This window comes from Urocitellus parryii, chromosome 2, assembly GCF_045843805.1.
Source record: "Urocitellus parryii isolate mUroPar1 chromosome 2, mUroPar1.hap1, whole genome shotgun sequence".
Taxonomy (NCBI): domain Eukaryota; kingdom Metazoa; phylum Chordata; class Mammalia; order Rodentia; family Sciuridae; genus Urocitellus; species Urocitellus parryii.
In genome coordinates this window covers 130,470,867-130,491,305 of record NC_135532.1, presented here as the reverse complement: position 1 = coordinate 130,491,305, position 20,439 = coordinate 130,470,867, and the positions used below count along the sequence as shown (strand labels likewise).

At 38.7% G+C, this 20,439-nt stretch overlaps 1 protein-coding gene across 1 annotated transcript; it reads right to left on the bottom strand.

The window, feature by feature from the left end:
- Positions 1-2,367: 2,367 nt before the first annotated feature.
- On the bottom strand, positions 2,368-18,554 carry Samd7 (sterile alpha motif domain containing 7). The gene is made up of 7 exons (XM_026394973.2): positions 18,454-18,554; positions 17,097-17,221; positions 14,779-14,857; positions 13,387-14,024; positions 11,961-12,082; positions 5,296-5,406; positions 2,368-2,562 (listed from the first exon to the last, which is right to left on the bottom strand). The coding sequence occupies exons 1-7, from the start codon at positions 18,552-18,554 to the stop codon at positions 2,368-2,370; spliced, it is 1,371 nt and encodes a 456-aa protein (XP_026250758.2).
- Between the last annotated feature and the right edge of the window lie 1,885 nt (positions 18,555-20,439).

Sequence of the window (20,439 nt, the reverse complement as noted above, 5' to 3'; positions counted from 1 at the left end):
TTTGATAATTGCCATTCTGACTATAGTGAGACAGCATCTCAATGTAGTTTTAATTTGCATTTCTCTAATTGCTAGAGAAGTTGAACATTTTTTTTATATATTTGTTGACAATTCATGTATCTTCTTTTGTGAAGTGTCTGTTCAGTTCCTTTGATCATATTATTTGGGTGGTTTTTTTTTTTTTTTTGGTGTTAAGTTTTTTTGAGTTCTTTATATATCCTGGAGATTAAAACTCTATCTGAGTTACAGGTAGCAAAGATTTTCCCTCATTCTGTAGGCTCTCTCTTCACGTTCTTGATTGTTTCCTTTGCTGTGAAGATTTTTGATGCTTTTTAGTTTTACACCATCCCATTTATTGATTCTTGATTTTACTTCTTGTGCTTTAGGAATCTTGTTGAGGAATTTGGTTCCTAAGCTGACATGTTGGGCCTACATTGTATTCTAGTAGCAGCAGGATCTCTGGTCTAATGTCCAGGTCTTTGATCCACTTTGAGTTGAATTTTGCACAGGATGAGAGATAGGGATTCAATTTCATTCTGCTACATATGGATTTCCAATTTTCCCAGTACCATTTGTTGAAGAAGCTATCTTTTATTTTTAGTAAAATTCCTGACCCTTGTTATTCATCTATGCTTATTTAATCATAAGTATCTAACACAAAATAAAATTTTGAAATTTTAGGGGATGACTTTTTTCCTGTCCCTCAGCAAAGGAACCAAGAGAGTAAACAAGCAATTCACAAGTATCTTTGATGGTATAATATAGTTGTATGTCAGAAAACAAAACAAAACAATTACCTTCATTGTAAAAGTGAAGGCAAGCACAATTCAACTAAATCAGCATGGTTGTTGGGGAAAAAGAAAGCCCACCTTCCAAGTCAAAGAGTGAGGTAGGTAGCATGTTTTTTGTGTTATGAAATGTAACGTGTTTGTTTTGGTCCTCCATTGCCATGTGACAGATTACAATTAGTGGCTGAAGATGACACACATTCTTCATCTCAGTCTCAGTAGCTCAGGAATCTGGGTGTGGCTTAGCTGGGAGCCTCTGGCTCTGGGCCTCTCAGGAGCTGCTGTCAAGCTGTAGGCTGGAGCTAGAGCACCTTCACTACCTGAACAGTATGTGGCCATTGGCAAGTTTCAGAAGATCCTTTGCCAAGTTTGACCACATAGTTTTTCCACTGGGGGCTGTCTGGAGATATGAAAGTTGGTTGCCCCAAGAGTGTGATTCAAAGAGAGTTCCAGAGAGTACTGGGGCCACAGAAGTGACCTGCATCACACTTTCTGTATTCTGTTGATGAGAAAAAATCAGTCAGTCCAGCCCACCGGCAAGAGGAGTAAATCACAGGGAAGAGAGATTGCTGGGGCCTAATTTAGAGGCTGCCTGCAACAGTCTGTTATTTTAAATGTAATTTTTTGTTGTTTTTTGCTATACTGGGGACCAAACCCAGGGACTCTCTCATGCTAGGCAAGAGTTCTACACACTGAGCTATATTCCCAGCCTTTAAATGTAAGTTTTTAAAATAGAAAATACATTCTCATGGTTAATATTTCAAAATGTTCAAAAAGGATACAGAGGAAGAAGTTTTCCTCACACCCCTATCTTCCAGTCCCCACCTTGAGCAAATTGTTATCATTTTCCTGTGTAACCTTTCTGAGACCTTCTGCCAAACCCGATGTTGGAAGAGAGAAACTCCACAGATAGGAGCAGAAAGCCACTTTAATCTTCCCCTCTCTCTTGCCAGTTTAAACCTGCTTTGTAGAGATAACTCTTTCCTCCTTCTTGGATAAAATCTGAAGTGAATACTATGACTTTTCATCTTCTTGTCAGATAAAGAGTTCTCCAATCATTTTCAGAAATAAAATATCTAGTCCTGAGCAATACCAAGTCAGGCTTGGAACTTTTGTGTAGAATATCTCCCCTTGCAGCCAGGCCTGAAAGAAGAAGGAGGGGGTCTTGTGGTCAGCTCCTCCACTACCATGAGCCTTTCCCTTCCTCTTCTACCTCCTTTCTCAGTCTGTCTTTATCAGGGCTCGAGGATGGGAAATGGGGAGCTCTCTTTTTCATTTCTGCTCTTTTGGCTTATTCAGAGATTTTCTCACAGAAACAACCAACTGTGGCTTTCTTCATGTTTGCGAATTCTCTCCTTCATTAGGAGACAATTAGAATTGTTCTTTTCTTCCAAGGACAATTCTCCAACCCCTTGAAGGTAGTATCACTTCAGTCCTGGCAAAACCTCCTGAGACAGCTCGGTGAGAAGCTCCCTCTCTCTCATCCTCTGTCTGGTCCTGGGAAGCTCTCACACACCCTTGGTGAATCTTAGATTCTTTGGAAAACTGGTTCAGACTGCCCTTTGCTCTTTGAGGGTTTTTAATTTCTTGAACTGGCTTGCTCAATTCTTTTAGGAATCCTTATATCCTGGGGACAAGGAATGTTCATCAAATCACTCCAGGAATTAAAATCCAAAAGAGGAGATGTATCTGCTGGTTGATCAAATGCTTGTCTTGTATGGGTAGGAAGTGAAAGAGTTTTCTTGTAGAACATTTTTCCCACATGTTGAGATACCTTTAAAGACAAAATAATTATAGTAATTAAGTCTGTGAATTCATTCAATAACCCAACACTAACCACGGAGGGAGGCCGAGGTAATTTAAGTCATGTAACCTATATGTAGTTTGCAGGGTCACAGTGCTAGATTATGGTGAGCTTTTTCTTTCTCTTAGAAGCATACAGTGTTTTCAGCCGTAAAGCTTTGTGTCAGCCTGACTCTAATTTTCCAGTTCCCCTTCCTGGTTCTAATATGGTTCAAGGGCACTGACCATGACTCTACTTCAAGTGTACCCCACCTTGACGTTCCCCAATGGTCCCACACCCGCCACCACCACCACCTACACCAGCTCTAGCCAGTCCTTCTCCTGGCTGGTTACTGGTGAGACAAATGAAGCTGCTCAGAGACTTAGTGCCCTGTTGCTAACTGGGACCCTACATGAGGCTTCAGCTGATCTTGCTATAAGCTTGACCCTGGATGGAACCCAGGTCACACTGTCTCAGCTTAGATCCAAAACTGCCTTCATTATAATAATACATCTGTTCCAAGTTTCTGTAACTTTTTTCTTCCATCCATCCTTTTCCTTGTATGGCCAGTTCAGATCCGCCTTCTTGATTTTGTGCTGATGGTGGTGGTGGGGGGGGCGTTTCTTCTTGTTGGTGGTGCTGGCTATCATGGGGCTTTCCTTCAGTCTCCAGTTTGGGATGTTGAGACCTGATTATCTTATCCAGTGATGAACTCTTGGCTGTTCACCTTCTGGATCTTCCACATGTTACTTAGAGTCTTCCAGTTCTGCCACTTCAGTTCCCAATCACAACTGTCAATCAACTTGGCCTTCCCCCCAGGTTCTGAGGGAACCTTGTTTGTTATGCTGGCAGATGGTGCCTGGGTTGTAGTAACTCAGTTGTGTTTCATGGAAGTATGTATACTAACAAAAATTAATGATAAGTTGAAGTCAAAGACTATTTGATTTGAGGGAAAAAAAATCATGAAGTCATTGTAAGTATGCTGAGGGATATAAGATCCTTACTAAAGAAAAGTAAATAATCTAAAAACAAATATCATATTGCATCAATGTTAATTTCTTAGTTTTGACAGATGTACCATGTGGTATAAGATGTTAAAATTGGGGAAAACTAGATAAGCTGTACAATCTTTACAACTTTACTGTCTCTAAAATTATTCCGAAATGTTGGAAAAAATAATATCAATGGAAATATTGAAGTATTTATATTAAGAAAAAAATAATTTCCTTACCTTAAAAACTTTAGACAAATAAAAATGGTTTTCAAAGGACAATCTGAAATTTTAGTTCCTGGCATAAACATTTATGCTGACTAGGAATGGTCCTGAACGAATCCTGGAACAAATTCTGGAACAAATTAGTTATTGCTTTTTGGCTTACCTTTTAGGAAGTTTAATCTTTTGAAAGTTAATTGTTGACCTATTTACGAATGTTGCATGTTCTAAAGTTACATGAGTCCACAAAGCAGACAAATCCTTTCAAATGGTGGCAAGGGAAGTCAACAATAAGCAATGAATATAACAAATAAATAGATCACATTTATGGTTGAAGGTGATAAGTGTTATGAATGGAAAGGACAGCAGGAAGATGATATCAGGAGCATGCATGGGGCCTGAGCAGTGTGACATTTTAAATAGGGTAATCAGAGCAAGTCTCAATGAGAAGGTATGCTTGAACAAAGATGAATGTAGGGGTTAAAGAATGAAGGCATCAGGGGCAGAGCATCTTGGGCAGAGGGAACAGCTGTTGGGAAAGCCTTGGCATGGAACATGCCTGTAGCAGTTAAGGAACAACTGCTGACAGGTAAGCAAGAGCAATAGTACTGAAGAGAGGATGTGGAGGGTGAGATCTGCAAGGTTGTGGTGGGTGGGACAGTGCAACTGATATGGGACCTTGGCTTTGACTCTGAAGGAAGTGGGGAGCTCTTGCACAGTTTTGAATAGAAGAGAGCCATGATCTGTCTTATGTATAAAAAGGACCACTTTTTACTGTTTGGTGAGTGGACTTGAGTAGGTAAAGGCAGAATCAGGGAGAACAGAAGAAGGCTAAGGCAGTAATTGGTGCTTTAGAAAAAGACAATGGTGCTTTAGACACGAATGGAGCAGGGAGGTGGCAAAAAGTGGTGGCTGCAGCCAGTTTGTTCCTACTCACCACAGCCACTTACTAAACTTGTAGGAAGTTTGTGAGCCAGTTGTTAAACATTCCATTATTAAAACTTATATTAAAAACTTAAAATCAAGCTGGGTAAGCTGGGCATGTTATTATTTATCATTGTCTGCGTACTTAGGGTTATTTATATCTATTATATCTGAGATATAATATGTCAATTGTATCTGATGAAAATAAAGTGTGGTGCTGCCTCGGTCTCTTTGCAATTCTATATTCAGTGTCATTATGATATTGTTGACTATGGTGAGAGTGATTTATGTGCTAGAGATTGGCAAATGCTACAAATCAGGGTTCATTTGTTTTTAAGAAGTTCTAATTGTCAAACATTTACCACACACCACTTCTTATTGCCTTCTCAGTTATACCTAGGAGTGTGTTACCACTCCTCCAACCTAATGTTTTCAGGTTCCTTCACATCTAACATGTCCCTACTACAGACAGGAAAGCTCAATAAAGAGGTTAAATATTCTGTATATTACAACAGAATAAAGGTTAAAAAAAATTCTCCCAAGCATCACCCCATTAATAAATATTTAATTATATGAAATCATCATACCTGTGATTGAATTTTTAGTGCTGGCCCTAGCTTCAATCCCAGAGTACCTCGAAGATGCTCCTCTGTGAGTAATGGCAAAGTTTCTCCATCAATTGCATGATCTTTAAATACCTTATTAAACAAAAAGGCATCAGCTTTATTCAAATGTCTTTAAAAAATAATGTTCTTGCTCTGTATACAGATATTTTAGTTTTGGTAGAAACATTGAGACTATTTGGGACTGACACAAAATTTTATAAAATAACTTTCTTTCTTCTTTCCTTTTTTTTTTTCTTTCTTTGCTGGGGATTGGACCCAGGGCACATGCTGGGCAAGTGAAATACTACTGTCCTACACTCCCAGCTCCCAACTTATTTCTAGTTGCTCTCTTTCCCATGTCCCAGTGGCACATTAATAACCCTTGGAATAGATTATAATTCTCTGTTTATAGAACTTATTTCCAACCTAAAACACTTATTATTTGAGGACAAGGCCGATGTTCTATGTATCAATGTACCCCTAATGCAGGGTGGTTTATGGTAGAAGATGTGCAATAAACACTGTAGGATGAATCAACAAATGGGCAAGTACCCTGAGTAAAGGGATACGGGTAGAGCTCAAACATTACCGCCCGGGTTTGCAGATGCAGTGTCCTTTGCCCACTATTTAATGTTTGAAAATGTAGGTGAGAGCAGTTACCCTGGGCCTTTCTAGCAAGGCCTGTTCATTTTAACTCTTTAGTGGATGTTTCCATGCCTTTCTTTCTTCCAGAAGTTAGGAAAGCTACTGGTGGACAAAGTTTCCAGGCAAATAAAGACATGGGTCTGGATCAGTTAGTGGGACCATAATTTCGTGATTTCCAACTTCAACCTGCCTGGCAATCCTTGTGTTCATTCATGAGCTTTCTCACCTTCTCTTTGAAGGCTTCTCCATCCTCCTTAAACTTTAGACCCTACAGAGTCCTCCTTTGTTTTCAGCAGATCATATTCCTTCCTAATTTAAAAAGAAAGAAAGGGCGGGCATGATCGCTCTGGAGGCTGAGGGGGTGGGATTGTGAGTTCAAAGCCAGCCTCAGTAACTTAGTAAGACCCGTGCCTAAACAGAATATATAAAGGGCTGAGGATGTGGCTCAGTGATTAACCATCCCTGGGTTCAATCCCCAGTACCAAAAATGAAAGAAAAACCAATAAAAAAATAAATAAGAATTTCCACTAAATCTGTATAATGAAACTAACAACTGATGTTTCTCCCACTATCCTACTTAATGGAAAACAAGTCTGTTTTAGTGAGTTTGTGGTTGGTGTGACAAAAATGCCTGACAAGAACAACTTAGAGGAGGAAAAGTTTATTTTGGCTCCTGGTTTTAGAGGTTCAGACTACGGTTGGCTGACTCTGTAGCACTGGGCCCAGGCATGGCAAAGAAAAATGTACAGGACTCGGCAACCAGGAAACAGAGAGAGCTCCCTTCACCAGGGAAAAAATGTGAACCCTAAAGGCACACCCTCCAGTGACCTACTTCCTCTAGCCACACCTTACCTGCCTACAGGTACCACCCATTTAATCCATTCAAGTGGATTAATCCACAGATTTGTTTACAGCTGTCATAATCTAATTTTCTCTTCTGAAGGTTTTTTCTGCATTGTCTCACACAGGAGCTTTTTTGAAGCACCACATATCCTAACCACAACAAGGTCGCTCTCCTACTTAAAGACTATTTCTCCACATTTGCTGTGGATCTTCACCTCTTCCACTTTGGGGCCTCACATGAATAGAAAATTCCCTCTTTTGTCTTCACCTTTTCCTCTTCTGCTAGCTCTTTCCCACTAGCTAAGCAAGTTTCCACCATTGATAAGTGAACAATAATGACAACACACACACTCCATTTCTAGGTCTGCCCCACATCTCTCTTTCCCTTCATAGCTGCATTTCTCAAAAGGGGTTCAGTGATCTTCCCTGCATTCCTGTCATTCTTTAGTCTCATAGGTTCTGAGTTCTTTCCCTTCCATACCACTAATCCTTCTCTTTTCAGGCTCCCTAGTGCATCTAAGGTACCAAGCACTTGGACATTTTCTAGTTTCATTTCTTGTATTTGCTAAATTCCTGGATGCTTTTGACATTGATGACTACTCCTTTGTGAACATGACCATCTCTATATGCTGAAGACTCTCTAACATCTGTATTTAACTTAGATGCTCAATCCTGCCAATTCTGCCTCTCAGATAGTGTTTTTATCTGCCCACCCACATTGCTCCTACCCTGGCTTAACCTCCTTATAGCTCACGTGAGGCATCTCGCCCTGTGGTCTTGCTTCCTTCAATCTATTTTCACAAAAATCAACTTGGGTGACATTTCTGAGGAATAAAGTGAATAATGTCTCTCCTGCTTAAAACCTCCACTGCCTCTAGGATAAACTCAAAGTCCTTCCCGGGGTCTTCAAGGCTCCTTGTGACCTGGCCCCTTCTTTCTCTTTAGGATCCTGTCTTGCTGTTCTCATTTCTTCCACGTTGGCCTTGGCCCTTTATGCTACTGCGAACTTTTCTCAAAATCCAAGTATGTTAAGTTCTCTCTGGCTCTGGCCCTCACTGGGAAGCTCCTTATTCCCTCCCTTCTGCCTCCCCTCCCTTCTGACCTTCACATCTCACTTCAGAGGCCACTTCCTTTAGGGGACCATGATTTCCTCCCGTGTGCTCCTCCTCCACTTCATATCCCCTCTTGTAGCACATTTCTGTTGATGTGGGATCCCTGACTGGTGTCCTCCTCTGGACTTTGAGCTCCATCAGAAGAGAAATCACATGTGCATGTTTCCTTATGTGGTCCCAGGCCTTGAAAGGCATGCCTTGGGACCAGCTGGAAAATAGAAATTTCTCGGAAAGCTAAGACCAGGATCTTGAGTCATTTACAAAGTGTATTAAGTAATTAGTTCTTTTCCTGTTTCAATTAAGCAAATAACAAATAGGCTAATATGAATTAATTTAATTTGAGCCAAATTAAAAATGTTGGCAGTCTAGGTTAGTCTGTGTAGCCTTATATTGGAGGAATTATAATTTTCTTAGAAATATCTCTTTGAAATATCAAAAGCAATATGCCTCTTTTGCCACCCTGGAGACTTTCTAGGAGACCAGAGATCCTTGGTTGGAAGCTCAATAACCTTATTGTAAGTGGTAAAGTAAGGTTATTATAACCTTACTCAATAACCTTACTGTAATTCGGGTTATAATAGAAAGGGACAGATTTGTAGTCACATATGTATTTTCCAATTTAGTCAACTTGATGCTTAGTTTTACTCAGCTGCAAAATAAAGGTAATATCTTTTGGGGGGGCAGAATTATGATATAAAATTTTATTTAAAAGAGGATGTAAGTTATGTGTCTATCACAGTGGATATCACACTAGGCATTATTATCATTGTTAGTTTTTTTTTTATAAACAAAGAATCCATGTAGAAATGGTTGAGTTATTCAACACACACAGTAAGAAAACTTGTTAAGTTACATATTGTTCATGATTCTGATCCAGGGTTTCCCCTGCTGGATCTCACTGCCATGCAGAAGATGGAGTGCAGATGAAAATAGTTGATTCTATTCATGGTGGAAATCTCATCTCATTTCTACTTCCTTTGTAGTGATTCCATGAGTGTTGAAGTGGGTGTTTGTGAACATCCAACGAAGGAGAAAACACATGAATACCCTTTCAAAGGGAGGGAGGTCAGCAGCCAGGGACTGGCAGGTGAGGATGGACCTAACCCTCAGCCATGGTGAGTATACATGGGGCCTGGGCAAGATATAGAACACATCTCTGTCACTTGGATATGCACCCTTTGTCCTTACCAGAGCATTTTGAGCCATGTGTATGATGTAAATGTGCCTCAATTTTCAGTAATTTCAGTTAGTTTTGGGCATAAAATCTTATCTGCTGAATTCTTTGAATTAGACATTTATTTAGAATAACAAAATGGGTTACAGATTCTCCTGTGTGTCCCTAAATAGCTGAGCCACCAACCCTCTAGAGACATCTCTTTAAAAGAGCTCATTTGCACAAGGGTTTGGGTTTTATTTGTGATCTTTTTTCCCCCCCCTCAATTTCTTGCTTTAGTAGAAGGAAGTGTGTGTTTGGAGGTTGCTGAATGGACACCTAAGGCAGAGGTGAGGACAGAGGGGAGTACAGTGGGTACAGCTCTGACTAGCCTAGGGGCATGGTCCAACTCATATAAAGAGATGGGCTGGCACCTATAATCCCAGCAACTCAGGAGACAAGGAGGGAGGATTGTGAGTTCAAAGTCAGCCTCAGCAAAAATGAAGCACTAAGCAACTAAGTGAGACGCTGTCTCTAAATAAAATATAAAATAGGCCTGAGGATGTGGCTCAGTGGTCAAATGCCTCTGAGTTCTATCCCTGGTACCCCACCCACTAAAAAAGGAGATGGGCTGGAGTAAAAGTTGACAGGACATTTTTGATAAGGAAGCTATGTACAAGCGGTGCTGCTTCAAGGCTGTAGCATCCAAAATGCACTGGGCTGAATCAGGGAGGTTTCCCCATTTCTGTGCAGAGGAATTTCCCTGAGCATAACAAGGAAAGCACACCACAGAGCAGCCCAGTCTTTCGGTTGATGTCATCTGCAGTAGCTTGGAGGGGAAGACATTAAAATGTGTTTTCACCCCTAAGACATTTGAGAAGCATTTAGAAATAATTGATATCATTTCTTCTTGAAGGCACTGACATCCTATTTCTGAAAGATAGTGAGTCAGCAATGTTTGGGGTACTCATGTTTTGGTGACTTCTGTGTATTACCCACAAAGGGACACTTGGGATTATTATTGCAAGAGTAGTTTATTATACTCTTTATAATAAACTTTAATAACTATGGATGGCTGACTGATTAAGAATAATCAAAGTTCCACAAATTTTTTAATCCACCAAAATCAGCAATCACATGCTTATTATATACAAAGGATTGTTTATTTCTGGCTGCTATCAGAATTTAATAAGTTCATTGTGCCTGTGGTTGTTGTGGCACTTGATAAATGGTAGATATAAATCTTAAAAGTGATTTACCTGTGACTAGTGACTAATAATAAAATAAAGTTATACCCAATGAGCAGGAGGATATAGGGGAAAAAAATTAATGTGTTATGCAAATGATGAAATTAGCGTTTATCAAGTACTCAAAAGGTACAAGGTGCTCTTTAATGTTCATAGCAACCCTTTGAAAATGTTGTTTTACTATTATCCTCATTTTGTAGGTGAAAGGCACAGAGAAAAGAGGAAAATTGTTTTAAGTCACACATTCAAAAAATAGAAAAACCAGAATTTGAATTTGTACTTTCTGGTTTCAGAAGCCTTACTCTTAATTACTATGGCTTTTCTATAAGTCCTATGAACAGAATTTTTAAAAAAAGGAAAAGAAAAAGAATTAACAGCATTACACTGTGGAAAACATTTCACAAAACAGAGTTTTAAAAATTTTTTTCTAGTATCAGTTGATTATGAAATTGTTAACCTTTAATGTTCTTTTCTTGCCTTCTTTAAATTTTTTTTAATTTGTTCTAGTTACACATGTTAGTAGCATGTACTTTGATATGTCATATATAATGAAGTAAAATTTCTCGTTATATACATGAGGTAGAATTCCTCTGGTAGAATAGTTACATATGTACATAGGGTAATAGTCTGATTCATTCTACTATCCTTCCTACCCCCAAATCCCCTTCTTGCCTTATTTTTTAAATATGTAAAAAGTAGCAGTGACATAAATTTCAAAACTGACAACCCATGATTTTTGTCACCAATTTTCCCACAAAAATGAGGATAATTTTCTTTCCATTTGTCTTGACAGTTCATTATAATTTTAAAAATAGCATTTATCTACCAGATGGAATTATGTGTGTGCATTTTTACATATTATGCCAGTATAAATGTAGAATTTAAAAATAGTTAAGGAGCTGGGTATGTCACTCAAAGATAGAGTGCTTGTCTAGTATGTAGGAGGCCCTGGGTTTAATCCCACTAAATAAATAGATAGATAGATCCAGTTAAGTTTCTACTTTTCAGATCTATTGCTTCCTTGTCCTTTTCAGAATGAAGTATAGCTTTCTTTTATTTAGGATGAGTAGCCTAAAACACTTATTTATTTACTTATTTACTTATTTTTTAGTTGTTGATTGGGGCCTTTATTTATTTATCCATATGTGGTGCTGAGAAATGAACCCAGTGCCTCACACATGCTAAGCAAGTGGTCTACCACTGAGCTAAAGCCCCAGCCCCACCCTAAAACTTTTTATATAGAAGCATGTACTCCAAAAATGTTTGCTATATGCATGAGCAAGGAATTTAGCATACATTTCCCATTGCTTTTGAATGTTTAGTCTCTGAATCTCCTTCTAGTTTTGGGAGTATTTCCATCTCTCAGGAGTCTTTCTGGGACCTATGCTGAAGCCTCCCTTGGCATTGGGTGTGGCATGTGAACCACATACACCCATCAGAAACACCTGTCCCAGAAAAGACAACCACATAAAAAAGTCAAGTGCCCTTGAGTTCAATCCCTAGTACTCTACCTCCTGCCAAAAAAAAAGGGGGGGGGGTTAATAGGAATCCTTTCTGGGGGCAAGAGGCAAATTTGACAAAACTATTATGCTGGAAATAAATTTCAAATTGTTGTGATTTTATGAAAATACTTAAATATTGAGTCACCTGAGCACAGTCTGAACAACCTGGAAGGCTTCTAATGAAGTTGTGTACATCATCCACGGTCCATTTCTGAATATCTTCATCCAAAGAAAGATTTTCCCCAACTGTAACCAGTGCATGTGTTCCTTTAAGATGGAAAGGCAATTATTTTGTGGCATGGAATTTCTAGGAAAAAGAGGAAGCTTGGAGCATGGGTTTCTGTAGAGTTACAAGAATTTCTCTCAGAGTGACAGAACACGCTCTGTTTACATGAGCCAATTTTGTAATTTCTTTAAAAGATATTCAGAGTCACTGGGAAATGTTCTGTCTCTGCCTTTCTTTTCCTCCTCTGAAAGGATGCTTAGTGACAACAGTATTATAAGCAAACAAAGATTTATTCCATCTGCTCCCAGATTCCAACAGAAAGCTCTCTCCAGATTAATGCCACCATGTTCTGTGATACTCTGATTATCATGCTCTCTGCTAAGAATTTAGCTACATCTTCATCAAAATGGCAAGCTAACACTTTGGAGAGAGGCAGTTAGTATGGTGGCTAGATTTCACACACCCCAGAATCCCTGTGTTTAAATTTTTTTTTCTAAAAAAGTTCCAGAAACTATTCACTGCATGGTTTTGGCAATGGTGTTTATACATTCAGGTTAGAAGGTATCACAACAGTGATAGACCCTGAAAGGTTGTTTCTTTTTAACTGCCTTTTTTTTTCTACACTTAATATAGAAGAGATAGAATTTATACTCTAAAGCAAAAAGCCTGTCTGCTTTGTGATGAAGAAATTAACAGTAAGTTAAATTAAATTTTTAATTTAAAATTCTGGTAAGTTCCCTCATACTTCCTCAGACTTTGTTGAAAGTTCTCTATTTTTCAACATATAAATAAAGACTAGTGTCATTGATATGGCTTATTAGAACCAATATAATAAAGTGACTTCAAAAAGAGGTCATTCTAGCTGGGAGGGAAATGGGGAGAGAAAAGGGAGACTCATGAGCTGAAATCAAATTTCATGCATGTATGAGTTTGTTGGGATGAAACCAACTATTATGTATAATTATAAAGATGTAAAAAATAAAAGAAATCATACACCGGAAAAAAAAAGAAAAAGAAAAAGAAGAAGAAGTTGTTATTCTAAGCAGGGTATGGCCCGTATTCCCAGACCCAGGAGATTGAGGCAAAAGAATCACAAGTTCAAGGCCAGCCTCAGCAACTTGTCGAGACTTTGTCTCAAAATAAAAAAAAGGACTGGACATGTGGCTCAATGGTAAAGAGTCCCTGAGTTTAATTCCTAGTAACCCTCCAAAAGAGGTTGTTCTAAACAGGATTAAGAAAAAGAAGGATAAAGAGAGGCATAATTGTTGCAGTTCCCTGTGTAATAAGGTCAGGACTTGACAACCTGCTTTTAGTGAGGATCTGCCCTTGGCCCCTGAACACCCACCTGGCAGAGACAGTGGAGGAACTGGAGGGCAAACTCTGTTTGTTTCACCATCACCATCACAGGCTTCAACACCTGGCTCTGAAGCCTTCTGCTTCCCACCATGCCAGATCTTCACCTCCAGGGGAGCAGCATGAGCTCCTTGGGGTTTTCCATTAGTGGGCTGGAGTGCTCCACAGGGGTTGGTGACAGCTGTAGCGGGTTTGTCACTGGTTTTGCTTGACTTCTGATTGTTGCATATTTCAGTTTCTGGGTCTGTTTCATGCTCATCCTCTTCGTGTGGAATTGCATGTGTCTGGTTTAGGACTTTTTCTTCTGCTTGATTTTTGGAACTCTCAGAATCACTGTTAAGAGGTTTCTGATTCCCGGAACCTCTCCTGAGTAGATAATATTTCTGCCCCCAGCTTTCTATAAAGTGTGGTCCAGTTGCTACCAGAATAGGGTTTCCCCGAAGGTTTCTGAGGGTACTTCTGTGAAAATGCAGGTCACTGGCTGGGAGCATGCTCTGGCCTTGGTAGATGGCTGGGCAAGGTGGGACACTGGAACCATAGAGGAATGGCATCTCTAAGCCACCTAGTCCCTTTGGGTTAAATTTTTCCAATTTCCTTTGCTGGTAATTAGAATACATTTCCATTTCTGCCCTAAAAACAAAACAATATATTTTACACAACCGGAAAAAAACATTAGGAATATAATTTTGATGGCCCCTTGCCTTCCCTAAGGTAGCACCTCTGTTCTTTCTGTACCCTTTAGCACAATCTTAGTGGGACTCAATGAGTTAATGCAAGTCTCAATAGTTATCAATCAAGGCAAGTGGATGGGGCAAGTGGGAAAGGAGGACTTGCTGTTTGGCTTACTTCACTTTCTTATTGGTGGTCACCTGGACTCCTCAGAGTTCAGTGGTGAGGAAATTGACTCAACGCCTTCTCTCACCCTGTGGTCATACCCTAGCTATATTGCTCTGCCTTTTTTTCTGCCTGTCACTACAGTTGAAGGCCACTATTGGGCTGATGTCAGGTTGTCTGGGCTCTGACAATGTCTGAAGTGGGGTTAGCAAACTTGGCTCCTACCCTCCAGCAAAAGTCACTTAAAGTCATTTAAGACAGAAATGCCAATATGAACTTCAGAGACATCATGGCTATGCATTAATTATGGAACATTGACAGACTATCACAATGTATAGAACTGTCAGCTTCACTATTGGTTTTTAATCTTGCATTTATTGTTAACAAAGCTGTATACGTGTTCGTATATTTTCTTTTCGTAATCTTTTCTGTAAGTCATCAGGGTGTGTGTGTATGTTTGTGTGAGTGTGTGTCCATTTGTCATATATATTCATTTATAAATGGATGAGTGAGTGAATAGAAAATAAATACAACAACATTGTTAAGTTACCTGGCAGCATGAGGCCTTCGAATCATTTCATTTCTTCTGCTCACTGCCCTTATGGACTCAGGTGGCAAAAAGCTCCAACCTTAAAAAAGAAAACCACCATTCCATTCCACAAACAAAGGAAAAGCACGCATTTGAAAGTAATAAAGTATAATGATTGAAAATAATGTCTGCAAAAAACAACCCACCAGTTGAACACAATTTAGAAATCGTATTGGATCACTGATGTTTACTATCTAAGATCATCTTTGGTGACAGCATGATAAATACAAAATAAATTTTGGTTCTTTTCTTTAATTGTTATTATAGATGACATTTTCCTGCCATATTACAAATGAAAGAGGGTGAACTGTGAATCTTTGATCTATCTTTTCTTATTTAACTGAATATATTTAGGGGTACAATGTAATATTTTGATATTTGTATTCCTTGTAGAAATGAATTAACATAAAATCACTGTATTTGTTTATTGTATTATTATTTTGGTGAGAAGAACATTTGAAATCTTTTAGCAATTTTCAAATATATAGTACTTGTTATTAACTATACCTATCATGCTGTATAATAGATCTCCAAACTTATTTCTCCTGTCTAATTGAAACTTTGTACAATTTAACCAGAATCTCCCCCATTTACCTCACCTTGATCTCTTATTTTGAAGGAAAAATTGATAGGTTTCTTTTGTTGACTTTTTATAAAAGAATGTTTCTTGATGTACCAAAATCCCAGGAAATAAATGCAATGAGGAGTTAAGTGGAGTTGAGCAGTAAATATATCCTATATTCAAATCAATCTTCCAAAGTACCTCAATAGCAACATCACCAGGTTTCAGGCTCCATTCCTGCCTGGCAACCTGGTTGATTTCCCCTTTCTCTGGACTAGAATGCACTTAGGAGTTTATCCTGGGGCTTTTCTGAGCCATCTATGGAAAAGAACCAGTTTTTAAATTTATTTTCTTTATATATTTCCAACCCATCATGGACCAATACTTTATAAAAAATGCAAGAAGTTTTCTAAGAGATTGAAATGAAAACAATATGTACAGGCATCATCAAAAAAGACAAAAAGAAAGATCACTGATGACATCCACATAGTGCTAATCTAATGAGTCCTCATCTCACTTGGGCTATGAGTGGCGTATTTGACACAGTGCTCACTCTCCACTTACAAAACTTTCTTCCCCAGTATATGCTCCTGGGTTTCCTCCTACTTTGCTGGTTGCTTCTTCTGTTTCCTCCATGCTCAATCTTCCTCATCTTTGGGCTCTGTTGATGTGTCTTAGGGATCAATCCTTTGAACTCCTCTATCTATGGTCCATCCATAGATGGTCTTACCTGGTCTCATATTTTCTGATGAGTTCCAAGGTTATGGCTCCTGATCTCCTCCACAAGTCCTCCCTGACTTCAGCTGCCTTTTTGACAACTCCACTTGGTGGCTATTAGGCATCCCAAATGTAATCTGAGAAAGCTGAGTCTCCGGTATCTCTTCCTCCCACAAAACTCTTTTCCTTTATTTTCCTCAAGTTCAACTCAACAAACAGCAACTTCACCTTTTGGATTATTCCCAGAACAAAATTTTTGATGTCATTTGTAAAACCTCTTTCACCTCCCACATCCAAACTGAGAAAATCCTGTTTTTACCACCCAAATAATTACAGAATCTAACCATTTCTTACTATTTCTATTCCCCCAATCCAAGACCTCACCATTAGAATCTTTTAACTGTTCTAACTGCTCCTTAATTCCTATCAGTTTATTCCCTGAACTTCCTAAGTTTGTTCCCATCTCAGCAGCCAGAATGCTCCTGGTGACCTTTAAGTCAGACCATGTCACATCGTTGCTCAAACTCCTGGAAGACTTCTCCTTTTACTCAGAATAAAAGCCATGTTGTCACTAAGATATACAAGCTCACAAGGCTTTTTGTTTGCATAGGTGGGAATCAAACCTGGGCCTGTCATATGCTAGGCAAGTGCCCTGCTGCTGAGTTACATTCCCAACCCAGGCCACTGTTAGCTGCCCAGGCCCCATTAACTCTCAGATTCTTCTCTTCATTACATTATCAGTTCCTCACGTGTAAGATAAAAAAGACACCACTATTGAAATTCTTCATTTTGATACGCAGAGAATGTTAGCAACTTAAACTTAGTCACACAGTGATGACACTATGCTTCAAACCTAGGCAGAAACTATCATACGGTAGTCTCCAAAATTCACCACACAGTTCTGTCTCCAAAATTCAGCAGCAAAATGATGACAAGCTTAATGCAGCCATTCTGTTCACAGTGACTCCACAGATGAGAGCCAAACATGTATTGTTCATACCTGAGTAGATGCGATTAGACAACATATTTGGCATATTTGCATTGGGTAGAATAGAGGATCCAAAATGGGAAGGAACACAAAACTGCCTTGGGTCAGTTGGACCTACAGTGGGAGGCAACACATCTCTAAGGGGAAAAAAACAAAAGATATAAAATAGGTAAAATGAGAATGAAGTTGGACAAATTTCCATTGCTTAGGCAGGGAGATTTTTTTTTTAAATTGCCACATGGAATTCTATCACCTCTTTCTAAACTGAAGTACAAAAGTCACGTGATTTTTATTGGTTTGTGGAGAAATACAGTAAGGATTAGAAGAAAGGACTTGACCCAGGTCAAGGAAATTCATTTCTGTAGTTCCGGAGGATTGACCCAGGTTGACAAAAAGAGAAAACAGGAAGGGAAAATGCCACTTGTGGATTTTTTATGACCAACATTATGTTCTTACCACAAACTATGTTCTTATTTAATGGACATATTTTGCTTGGGATTGCCATCTGGAGTCAATGTTAAAAAATCTAGGTGAACAATTTTTTTTTCCCTAAACTTCAGTTGTCTCTGGGAGTCCAACTTTATTGTTCACATTCCTTAGAAAAGAATAAATAATGTGTCTTATTTTCTTTTCAGAATATCAAAAGACATTCCTGAGAAAAGAAGATAGAATATCGACAGCATGTACAACCAAAATATTTATAATTTCACTTTTGTTGAAAAGAAAGAATTGTCTATCATAGGCACCCTATTGTTATGAATTTAATTGTTTCTCCCTAAATTCACATTTTGAAGTATTAACCTCCAGTATTACTACATTTGGAGATAAAGCCTTTAAGGAGGCAATTGAGGTTAAAGAAGCATAAGTGTGGGGCCTAATCTGATAGGACCAGTGAAGAGGAAGAGAATCCAGAATTCTCTCTGCATTTACACAGAAAATAAAGGTCATTAGATGACACAGTGTTTCTTCCTGAGTCTAAACATCAGGAAGAGGCCTCACTAGAAACCCACTGGGTAGCACCTTGATCTTGGACTTTTGGCCTCTGGAACTAGAGAAATGAATTTTCATTATTTAAGCATCCAGCCTGATATTTTATTATGACCGCCCTGGAAGACTAACACATCAATGTTTGCATCTGAATGAGGCTTGTAATTGCTGGCTAGTTATTTTGCCTGCTGAGCAATTAGGTCAAGCAGGCCTAGAAGGGCAAGTGGTGGCAGATATCCTGAGGGGAGACAAGCATCTTGACTTGAGTTATCACAGCACAGCTCACTGGGATAATAGAATGTCGCTGGCATTAACATCATTCTAAAGGTTAATGATGAACTCGACTATCATTTTACTGGACTATTATATTGGAGAGAAATACCTATCCACAATTGGAGGTCCAAATGTCGAGGGAACAAGTGGAATCCTCTGCTGCCCCGATGCTGTCAGTAGGGGGTTCACAGCCATCACAGGATTTGACATCAGTAGCTCTTGGCTCTGATGGAGTTCTAAAAAGAACCAAATAAGTATGTTAACAAAGAACTCTACTTTTTGTGAATTCTTCTTGAACACAGTGAAAATAATTTGTTTTTTTTTTTTTTTCACAATATTTGGGAAGACTGGCTACATCAAGCTTTTGGTTACCCTTTACAGAAAGCCCTGGGAGACAACTGTAGAACCGTTTTGTAAAAATGCCTTTGGAATTTCTTGCCATCCAGGTAATGGCATAACATACTAGAAACAATAATCAAATTATACCAGTCTTGCAAGATTCCAGGAATACCAACTTCCTTTCTTACAACTTGTTTTGATTCTTACATTTGTAGGGGTCCAAATGAATACATTCTTCTGTATGTTCAATCTTTGGAAAAATATTCTGATAATTGACAAAATTAAAACAGAAAATTAGTTGGAAGAATCTTCTTAATGACTAAGAATATATCTAAATAGGACAGATATTGGTTGAATATGTAAGACTAATTAGAAAAAGTGACCAAATTATACACATGCTTGTATAAACACAAATATTCTTATAATTTATCATCAGAACCTAGTGATCAGAAAAAATATTCTTTGAATAATTTAAAGTATTAAGCAAGTACTAGTCAAACTAGTTACCTTTATTTTATTTGTCTTTATGTAGTGCTGAGAATTGAACCCAGTGCCCCATATGTGCTAGGCAAGCACTCTATCACTGAGCTACAATGCCAGCCCAGCTTCTCCATTTTTTGGGGGGGTGGGTAGTAGAGATTGAACTGAGGGGAACTCAGACATTGAGCCACATACCCAGCCCTATTTTGTATTTTATTTAGAGACAGGATCTCACTAAGTTGCTTAGCAACTTGCTTTTGCTGAGGCTGGCTTTGAACTCAAGTTCCTCCTGCCTCAGCCTCCCGAGCCGCTGGGATTACAGGCATGCACCACTGCACCCGGCCACCTCCTCCTTTCTTAATCATCACTTAAAAAAATATGAAATATCTACAACTATATGTAAGGAAAGGAAGTCAGGAAGAAAATGTTTTCCATTGTAGTGATCTTTCTTTTCTATTTTCTTTTCTTGTGTGTCTGTTTGATTTAATTTTTAATATAGCTCATTTATTCACATGGTTCCAAATCTAAAAATAACAGCATTTAAATATGCAATCCCTTCTTTATCTTCTTTTTCAGATCTAACTCTACTGATAAAATTGAAAATTCAAGTCCATATGTCACCTAACATTGGCTCTGGCCATTATCATCATCACCATCATCATCATCATCATCATCATCATCATTATAGGGATTGAATCCAGGGGTGCTTTTTCACTGAGCTCTATCCCCAGACCTTTTTATTTTTATTTTGAGACAGGGTTTTGCTAAATTGCTGAGGGTGGCCTTGAACTTGTGATCCTCCTGCCTCAGACTCCCAAGTCTGGGATTGCAGGCATTGGTCACTGCACATGGCTCTTTTTTTTTTTTTAATTTATTTTTATCACTGAACCTCTGGGATATCAGTATGATTTTTTCTCTGATTGTGGCCTTAGGGGGTTTAGGCATGGTATAGTCGAGATTAGAATAAAAATATCTGAGGACTGGGGTTGTAGCTCAGTGGTAGAAGGTTCACCTAGCACGACGTGTGAGGCACTGGGTTTGATCCTCAGCACCAAATTAAAAATAGATAGATAGATAGATAAGTGAAGGTATTGCATTGATGGTCTCTGGCAGAAGTTTAAACTTATCCTTAAGTGAGATAGACTTTTTGAAGTTATAAAATGTGATGCATGAGAGTCTGGGATTGTGGCTCAGTGGTAGAGTGCTTGCCTAGCACGTGCAAGGCCCTAGGTTCAATTCTAAGCACCAAATAAAAATGAATAAAATAAAGGTATTA

What these genes read in the sequence shown, in the direction of transcription:
- Samd7 (XM_026394973.2), bottom strand. Translation starts at nt 18,554, where the DNA reads ATGTCAAATCCTGTGATGGCTGTGAACCCCCTACTGACAGCATCGGGG. An exon ending in CGAAGGCCTCATGCTGCCAG is followed by an intron (nt 14,025 to 14,778) that starts GTAACTTAACAA and finishes TTTTGTTTTTAG; the next exon opens with GGCAGAAATGGAAATGTATT. An exon ending in GTTGTTCAGACTGTGCTCAG is followed by an intron (nt 5,407 to 11,960) that starts GTGACTCAATAT and finishes TTGTTTAATAAG; the next exon opens with GTATTTAAAGATCATGCAAT.